Genomic DNA, 9,827 nt, shown 5'->3' on the forward strand with positions numbered 1-9,827 from the left:
GCAATTTTGTTTTTTTACCGACGAAACACCACTACTACGTTTCGCCTGGAAATTGTCACACATGCTTGCGACGGTAACGACGGTAACAAAAACATCTAAAAAAGACTTTTTTTCTAAAACATTTACTATTATTTTTCATATTACTGTTTATTCAGATGCAAATGCATTTGGAAACCAAAACACCTCTCCCCACACTTCCATGGTCAGCTTCCCCTTGTGTAAAAAATCATAGTCATATTCTCCTCACGTAGACCACAACACCTCATAGCCAAACCAAGAGGCCAATGCCTATTAAAAAGATGGCCCGAGTTTAATGAGCTTCAAACAGACCAAGCCGAGAAAGATTTTTTTCTAGTTAAGCTTACCAAACCCAAACGACTTGGGTCTTAATGAGCACAACCTTAACGAGTCGAGCAATTTGTTAACCCGCATGTATTACAATATACAAAAATTATTAGTGAGTTCTAGAAAAGGGGAGAGAATGTTTGTGCCTTGTACCGTGGGTGCGCACTAGTAGTAAGATTATTAAAAAGATAATACACCATTAACATACTAAGAACTCGAGTATTGCAAAGTTTATTCCTATACCATTACCTATGTTGAGACAAGAATGCCCTAATCACTTGCTCCAGCTTGCCACTGCTAGCCTTTAAAGACTCCTGTTGGTCTAGATGCTGCAACGTTAACTATAAACGCAACTAAATAATCCATAAAACCATAGCTTGCAAAAGAGTTTGATAACTCACTTTTTTCATCAAACGAGACATCATTTTAGCAAAGCCAAATGGACCAACATCGTGCAATGATGTGAACGAAAAATTATGCTTGCAATATCCGGGTGATCCCATAGAGCCAATTCCCAGACCAATGATCTACGTGTGGTGTAAATCAAAAGCTAACCAAATCACTAGCCAATTTAGACGCAAAAACTTGGAATCCGGGTGATAGTAATTATCAGTCTCCTCCTGATTACAAAATGCACAAAAACAAGCTACCATCCCATTCTCTTTTTTCTAGATTATTTTTTACTAAAAAGACTCTTGTAAGAAAACACCCAAATAAAATTTAGCCAAGAAGCATTCTAAATTTGCAAATGTGCCTACTTTAATACCAAAACCATGATGTGACGAGCCAATCATATATTGAGTTGATCGAGAACATCCTAGATTGGTGTGAATAACATGTTCCGCGTCTACAATCAAAAGTCCAGTCCCTCCATTCCAAATACTTGATGTTTTGGTTTGTCCTAAGTCAAACTTCTTATAATTTGGCCATGTATATAGAAAAAGATGGACGTCTACAACATAAAAGTTAAATTATATGAAAATCATGATGAATCTAATTAACATTGTGTTATAAGCATTGGTATATTTTGGAATTGGAGAGAGTATATTGCAATCATGTCATGAGTGCAATTGTTTACTATTCAATTTTGTTAGGCTTGTGTGCTACCCATCTTTTTATACCTCCTTTTCTTGCATAGAATGCATTCTCATGAGAGGTTGTAGACTTCTCTTGGTGAAATATTTCCTCTCTACAAAGATAATCTACTCGTGTGATCTAAAGATACAAAAACATTGCAAAATGTATACTTCAAAAGATCATGGATACCCACATTTATCCCTTACCCAACATGCTCCCTAAGGGTGTTTTTATCGCATCACAATTCTCGTGCAAAATGTGGGATGGGTTAACAACACATTTTACCATTTGGTATGAATTAATAACATAATTTTCTAACCACTTTGTGCAAGTTCGTCAAGACGAGAAACAAACCTATTTGGAGTTTAAAACTGCCATAAAATTCATATTTAATATTGGATAACAACAAACTAGGGTTTTTATAATAAAATAAAATCAAAATAAGGGTTTATGATTTAATCATGCTTTTTTTCTACACGTGTAACTCAAAGCATAAACTTTGGAAAACTGAATGTATTAGTTGAACATCATGAATGCTCATTTCACTACACTAGAATATCTATGTTGCTAAAATCCTAAAATAAGATCATTTTATCTTGGATATCAAGAAACATATAATGTTTCTAGCAAGCATGCCTTTAAAAGAAGGTATATTTTTTTAAGAAAATTGTTCACCTTATAGACCGTGACAAAGAACAATTATAACTGGCTGATTCAAAATGAAAGACAATCCTGTCAATCAACAGTTCAACACAATAAGTTTTCTTCTTTACTGATTCTTCATAGAAACATATCATCGTGAGCAAACTTTTGCCTCTCTAGAAAAAAGAGAGGAAAAGATTCACTGAACTCAACTAATTGGACTCCCACAATAACCAACCAAGTGTTTGTGTTGGACGTCAGCAAACACACACCCTTAGAGAGCATATCTTAATGGCATCTTGCCACGAGTATGAGTCCATAGAATGCAGATGCATATTCGATGTGTAGGCAAACTAAAATCAAAGACAAAACCACAATAAGAGGCAAAGGAAGCACAAAGCAACCTGCACCAAGAAGATTAGAAGTACCATAGTAGAGGGATCACCAAAACAATTGCTCGCCCAAGCTTGAGATCCGAAGCCATGGCAACCACTATGAGCTCCAGGCAACTTCATCACATGGGAATGGATGAAATTTAGGAGACTTTTATTCTCACGACGCACCTCCATCATGAATGTCAACGCCAGTTGAAATAAAAATAGTTGAGTTGACAACAACTGTCGGTGGATGAAGGAGTTGATGAAAATGGTACCTCAGATGCTTGCATGCCTGGATCAGCCCTATCCTATTAGTAAGTGATCAAACAAGGTAAAAAAAGAACAAGCCCACGACTAGGCATAGTAGCCCACGAGCCACGACTAGGCATAATATGAGACTACTCACAGTAGAGTAGTAGCATGCTATTGTTACTAGTCTAACTTAATACCTCCATAGTGAATAGTAACATAGGGGTTCAAATGCCCAATGAGTTTCGCCCCGATGACACAACACCGGTTATAGTCCCCTTGTTGGCTACCAAAAGACCACACGGTTTATTTAATCGAAAGTTGGTATCTTCATTCTTCAGTTCAAAATTGTTTAAGTTCTACTGTCCAAACCAAAGATTCAAGATGCACGATAAAAAGCGCATTTATAAGTTCAAAACTGAATTGTTTAAGTTTCAAATTCATGTTAAACCAAAGCTCGTGCTCGAGAGAAATTTTTGAGGCCTCTTAAAGCAACTTCAATAGTCGCGCTACGACGCGGGGCGCTAAATTATATTTGCAGCACCGAAACGCCCTTTTTAGCGCGCGGCAGGGTGCCCATATGCCGTAAAATGGGACGCGACGCTGCCGTTCCAGCAGGCGCTGTAAATTGTAGGCATGCTATATTTACAGCACCCGCGCCTAACTCAAACAACATTACTCACCATAATAAAATAAATCAATAATAAATAGTTCAACTATTATTATAACTCAAACAAATAGTTTATTTTCAATACAACAAATAGTTCAACAAAAGAACATGAAACATACACCATCAAACTAACTTTGGCGGTCAAGCCACGTCTACCACTCCTCAATTAGATCTTTCTGAAGATCATCATGCGTTTCTGCACGTCGAATTGCATTATAGGAGGCAATAAATCAGGTACCCTCGCGGTCGTCCTCCGCACTCGCACGGGATGTCTCAACAACTCATACTGAGAATAGTCTAAATCTTGCCCACACTCATTCTCGATGATCATGTTATGCATTACGCAAGGATTCATGATGTACCAAAGGATCTTTTGATCCAAAAATCTAGTTGGTCCTCTCACAATAGCACATGGGCTTGCAAAATCCTAAAAGATCTCTTCACATCTTTCCTAGCCTCCGACTAAGCATTGTGGAAATCAAGATTTTTCTTACCTTGTGGTGCCGTCAACGGCTTCACAAATGTTTGCCACCTGGGGTAGATGACATCCGCAAGATAGTATCCATAGTTTTATGTATGGCCATTTGGTACAAACTCCACCGGTGTAGTTTCACCATTTGCAATCTTATTCATGAGTGGTGACCGATTAAGAATGTTGATGTCATTCGAAGATCCAGGCATTCCAAAAAAAGCATACCAAATCCAAGTCTCCTAATTGGCCACTGCTTCAAAGATTAGAGTTGAACCTGTTTTTTGGTCATCGAATTGATCCTGCCATGCCTTAGGGCAATTCTTCCAACTACAATGCATGTAATCTATTGATTCAAGCATACCTGCAAACCCGCGACCTTTGTTCATTTCCAAAATCCTTGCGGTGTCTTCAGTATTAGGAGCTCTCAAATATGCTGGACCAAACACCTGCACAATTTCGACTGTGAAGCGCTTGACACACGTGATGGCTTGACTCTCACCTATGGCCAAGTGGTCATCAACAGATCTGTCGAAATATTGTATGCCAACATACGCAAAGCGGTAGCCACATTTTGAAATATGTTATGCCCGAGTTCTCTAGTAGCATTCCTCCTTTGCTGAAAAACCCGATCATGGCTCGTCACTTTCTGTGCAATGCGTTTGAAAAGCTCAATGATTATCCTGGAACAACGTCAAAAGTAGGACCCGGGGTATGTGGCCTCCTCTGCAAAATAGTTCCTTATCAATCTGTTATGGGCATCGATCTTATCCCTCCACAATTTCTGACCACCCATAACCGAACCACGGTGCCTCAGTTTTTTGTTGATGTGTATATCTACGATTATTGCGAGGCCCTCCTCCTCTTGCATATCAAATTCTTCTTTGGAAGAATCGTAGGACGAACTCATCTACAATATTGTATTTAAACTTGTTTAAAACTACGAGTAAAATGCATCAAATTCATCTACAAAATATAAAGTTGAAATATGCATACCTTGCAAACGTTTGGTCGAACACCTTGTGAGTGCCAAGCTCCATACGGCCGTCAGGTGTTGTTCATCGAAAGGATGGTGCGCTTGGGGGAGGTGGAGAAAACGATGGCGACGTGCGGGGAAGGGCTGGGAAAGCGGCGGTGGCGTGCTGGAGAAAGGACGGGGGAGTATCCAGGCGGCGGTGCCTACGCCCTGGAGGATCTAGCGGTTAGGGAAGGGGAAGGAGAGTCGCGCGCGCGTCATCCGTGTCTAGCACACGGGAGCGGGCACACCAAATACACCATGCGCGATGTGGTTTTGGTTCGTATGCTGGACCTCTTATAGGCGCGCTAGTTTTCAGTTGTTTCTCGAGCATCCATGTCAGCTCATGCATGCTAAAAACATTATTTTATCAGTATGCCACTTAAAGCATCTCCAATAGGCGCTCAAAAACTGCCTCGCATGGAAAATCGTGTTATTAGCGCGCGCGCCTGCGCCGACCGGTCTAGCAAAGGCGCTAAAGTCACGCGCGTTGGATAACCGGTTGCGCACGTGAAGTGAAACACATCCCGCGCTGGGTATTTCGGGCCGTCGTCCCCCCGTGCGCAACACTCTAGTCTCTCCCTCGAGCTCCCTCTCTCCTGCCCCGCCTGCGTCCTGCCCCGCGCTGTCACCCGGATTCCCCCCTACTCTGGCGTGCCACCGCTGCTTTCCCCGCCCTCCCCACGCACTGTCGCTGCTTTCTCCAACTTCCCCGCTCGCCGCCGCCGCTCAAGCGCACCATCCTTTCGACGAACAGCGCCCAGCGGCCGTTTGGAGCTCGACGCTAACAAGGTGTTAGACGACATGCTTGCAAGGTATGTATACTTGAACCTTTTATTTTGTAGACAAATTTGATGCATTTTTGTAGTTTTAAAGTAGTTTTAATATTGTAGATGAGTTCATCCTACGATTCTTTCGATGAAGAATTTGATATGCAAGAGGAGGAGGACCTCGCAATAATCATAGCTATGCACGCCAATAAAAAAAGAGGCACGGTGGTTCGGTTATGGGTCGTCAGAAATTGTGGAGGGATAAGACCGATGTCCACAATGGATCGATAAGGAACTATTTTGCGGATGATGCCACATACCCGAGTGCTATTTTCGACGCCGTTTCAGGATGAGCATTCAGCTGTTCAAACACATTGCAGAGAAACTGGCGATCCATGATCGGTTTTTTCAGCAAAGGAGGAATGCCGACGAAGAACACGAACATAGCACATTTCCAAAGGTCACTGCCGCTTTGCGTATGTTAGCATACGGTATTCTGGCGGATCTCATTGATGAACACTTGGCCACGGGTGAGAGTCAATCCATCATGTGTGTCAAGCATTCCATAGTCGGAATTATGCAAGTGTTTGGTCAGGAATATCTGAGAGCTCCCAATGCTGAAGATACCGTAAGGATTTTGGAGATGAACAAAGCTCGCGGGTTCCCAGGTATGCTTAGCTTAATAGATTGCATGCATTGGAGTTGGAAGAATTGTCCTAAGCCATGGTATGGTCAATCCACGACAAAAAAAGGTTCAACTAAAATCCTCGAAGCAGTGGCCGATCAGGAGACTTGGATATGGCATTCTTTTTTTGAAATGTCTGCATATTTGAATGACATCAATGTTATTAATCGGTCGCTACTTATGAATAAGATTGCAAATGGTGAAACTACATCTGTAAAGTTTGTAGCAAATGACCATACATGCAACTATGGCTGCTATCTTGCGGATGGCATCTGCCCGAGATGGCAAACATTTGTGAAGCCCTTGACGATACCGCAAAGTGAGAAAAATCTTGATTTCCACAATGCTCAATCGGTGGCTAGGAAAGATGTGGCGAGAGCGTTGGAGATTTTGCAATCCCAGTTTGCTATTGTGAGAGGACCGGCTAGATTTTGGCATCAAAACATCCTTTTGTACATCATGAACGCTTGCGTAATCATGGGTAACATGATCATCGAGAATGAGCGTGAGCAAAACTTAGACTATTTTGAGTATGAGTTGTTGAGACATCCCGTACGAGTGCGGAGTACGACTGCGAAGGTAGCCCAATTTATTGCATTATATCATGCCATTCGACGTGTCGAAATGCATGGTGATCTTCAGAAAGATCTAATCGAGGAGTGACGGGCATGGCATGGCCGCCAAAATTATTGTAGTTTTTTATGTTTCATGTTATATTGTTGAACTGAAAATAAATTATTTATTTGAGTTGTAATAATAGTTGAATTATTTTTTTGAGACAAATCAACAAAGCTTTATAATTCGTCACAATGTTTACACGGACGGATTGCAGATTTCTGAGATGGTCTAACCAAACATGACGACCACCTCACAAGTTAAGAACATGCTTCGCTAAATTATGAGCTTCAAAATTAATACTCCTACATTCGTAAATGAACTTACAAGAACTAAAAGAAACTGAAATGACTAAAATCGCTTGAACTATTGCACCATAGTTGTGGTAAGAGAAATATTGTTTGGGCTAGACGCTGACGTAATAACTATAACGTGTCTGCATTTTATAGCATTGCGCATCACTTTACGACATCTGCTGGAGCGGCAGTGATGCGCCTAATTCTTTTTAGCACACCGCCGGTAACGCGTCTGTTGAAGTTGCTCTTGTATAAAGTGCATGTTGGAGTTGCTCTTAATCTGTTACGTACCCTGTCGACACGTGCATGCTTCTCTTGTTTCCGTTTCATCCCCAACCAACATAGGTAGGGTGCCAATAATACTAGACATACAGAGTGATTGATACAAAATTTTACCGGAAGAAAACGTGGCCTCATATAATTGGCCCCCTTGGTTTTCACTGGTGGGGCCCGCATTTCCAATTAAATTGCTACCAATCAAACCATACCAGCCCGCTAAATTCAGACTTCACGTAGGTTTACGTAGGTCCTGTACGTAGCAAATCCCCCCTGTATCCTCCCCGTACATGTAGCATTCGCATGCATATATAGGAAGCAAATATGCCGGGGCTCATCACGTTGCCTGCAACACTGAATCAACAGGGAAGCTTTTATCTCTGCAGCACCGAGAAGATGAGCATGCTCAAGCCTTTCCCGCGCGGCCTCGCCATGCCGGCACAGGCGCATCCAACCTGGTACGTACACGCGGCTTTCTTCCCCACGCAAATATGCACGCCATGTGACGAGCAAGCTGATGAGCATCTTGATTCGGCAAGCGGATGAAGTGGAGTCGTTTCTGCATGCAGGTGTAGGAGCCGGGCTGCGGCGAGAGCTGGGAGATGGGCCTGCAAGGTCGCCGCGACGGCAAATTTCGAGGGCACGGTGACGGGGATGGCGGCGCAAGAGCAGGCGGAGGCGGAGGTGGTGCGGTGTCTGAGCCGGAGCGGCTGGGTGGAGGAACAGCTGCTGCCGCTGCTCACCCCGGTGGAGGACGCGTGGCAGCCCAGCGACCTGCTCCCCTGCTTTTCCCTCTCTGCAGCCGGCCTGTCCGCCGAGCAGCAGCCAGCGATGACGATGACGACGCAGGAGCTGCAGGCCCAAGCCTCCGGCGTGCCGGACGACGTGCTGGTGTGCCTGGTGGGCAACATGGTGACGGAGGAGGCGCTGCCGACGTACATGTGCATGGGCAACCGGGTGCCGGGCTTCCGCGACGACACGGGTTGCAGCGACCTCCCATGGGCGCGCTGGCTCCGCGGCTGGACGGCCGAGGAGAACCGCCACGGCGACCTCCTCAACCGCTACCTCTACCTCTCCGGCCGCGTCGACATGCGCCAGGTGGAGCGGACCGTCCACCACCTCCTCCGCAATGGCATGCAGATGCTCAGGCCGTCCAGCCCCTACCACAATGCGGTGTATGGTTCCTTCCAGGAGCGCGCCACCTTCATCTCCCACACCCACACCGCCAAGCATGCCGCGCGCCACGGCGACCGCTGCCTCGCCAAGATCTGCGGCGTCGTGGCCGCCGACGAGAAGCGCCACGAGACGGCCTACACCAAGGTGGCCGCCAAGGTCTTCGAGCTCGACCCGGACGGGATGGTGCGGGCGCTGGCCGCCGTGCTGCAGGACAAGATCACCATGCCCGGCCAGCTCATGACCGACGGCCGCGACGCCGACCTGTTCGACCACTTCTCGGCGGTCGCGCAGCGCACCGGGGTGTACACGGCAAGGGACTACGGCGACATGGTGGAGCACTTCGTGCGGAGGTGGAAGGTGGCGGACCTCGCCGGGGGGCAGCTGTCCGGCGAGGGGCGGCGCGCGCAGGAGTACGTGTGCGGGCTGCCGCGCAAGATCCGGCGGGTGGAGGAGCTGGCCCACGACCGCGCGATCAAAGCAGCAAAGGAGCCCGAATTCGGGAGGTTCAGCTGGGTCTTCGACAGGTCTGTTTGCATCAGAACCTGATCCAACTGTCCATCTACGTACTAAATTTCACCACTAAAAATTATCCACTAAGCTCCATGGCCATGAATAACAAGCAGCAGCAGCAGCAGTATCAGGATCGTCGCAACAATTAGCCTAGAGTACTCTGTTCTGTTGCATAATACTCCTACTACTATAGTAGTACTACTATTGATTGGAGTTGAGCCACTGAGTCGAGCTGGTTAATTAGCTGCAACCTATCCAAAGTGTGTGTGTGTGTGTGTTTGTTTCTTGAAGCTTGTACCAAGTTTAAGCAGTGTACTTGTACTATATATGATTCTGTGTGAAGTGATGGTAATGTATGTGTGAGGCAGGGTCTGCGTTTCTCTTTTCGTGTACGTATTTGCAAACTCAGCTAAATAATTAGCTGTAATCTATGCAAGTTTATTTGTGTTGGTTTGCTCAAGCTCCAGTGCTGCACTGGTCTAGCAGAAAAAAGTAGACTAATATATATACTCACTACCCTGGAAAAAATATCGTGCAATTCTTGGTATTTATCACTACAAAATATGTTAGGTGCCATCTAAAATTCATTGCTCTTGTTTGTTTGGATGAGGTGGGCGACGGGCTAGGATGGTCTCGAGAAGTTGAGGGGTTTTCC

General features: G+C 44.9%; 1 protein-coding gene across 1 annotated transcript; it reads left to right on the forward strand.

Annotated features, from left to right (window-relative positions):
* Positions 1-7,734: 7,734 nt before the first annotated feature.
* Positions 7,735-9,528, forward strand: LOC123397582 (acyl-[acyl-carrier-protein] desaturase 4, chloroplastic-like). The gene is made up of 2 exons (XM_045092119.1): positions 7,735-7,944; positions 8,056-9,528. Exons 1-2 carry the CDS (start codon positions 7,811-7,813, stop codon positions 9,206-9,208), a joined length of 1,287 nt encoding a protein of 428 aa, XP_044948054.1. The 5' UTR covers positions 7,735-7,810; the 3' UTR covers positions 9,209-9,528.
* The last annotated feature ends 299 nt before the right edge of the window (positions 9,529-9,827 follow it).

This window comes from Hordeum vulgare, chromosome 5H (genome assembly GCF_904849725.1).
Source record: "Hordeum vulgare subsp. vulgare chromosome 5H, MorexV3_pseudomolecules_assembly, whole genome shotgun sequence".
NCBI lineage: Eukaryota > Viridiplantae > Streptophyta > Magnoliopsida > Poales > Poaceae > Hordeum > Hordeum vulgare.

Coding starts and splice junctions, on each gene's coding strand:
- LOC123397582 (XM_045092119.1), top strand. CDS start 7,811: ATGCCGGGGCTCATCACGTTGCCTGCAACACTGAATCAACAGGGAAGC. Junction 7,945..8,055: donor GCACAGGCGCATCCAACCTG/GTACGTACACGC, acceptor TTCTGCATGCAG/GTGTAGGAGCCGGGCTGCGG.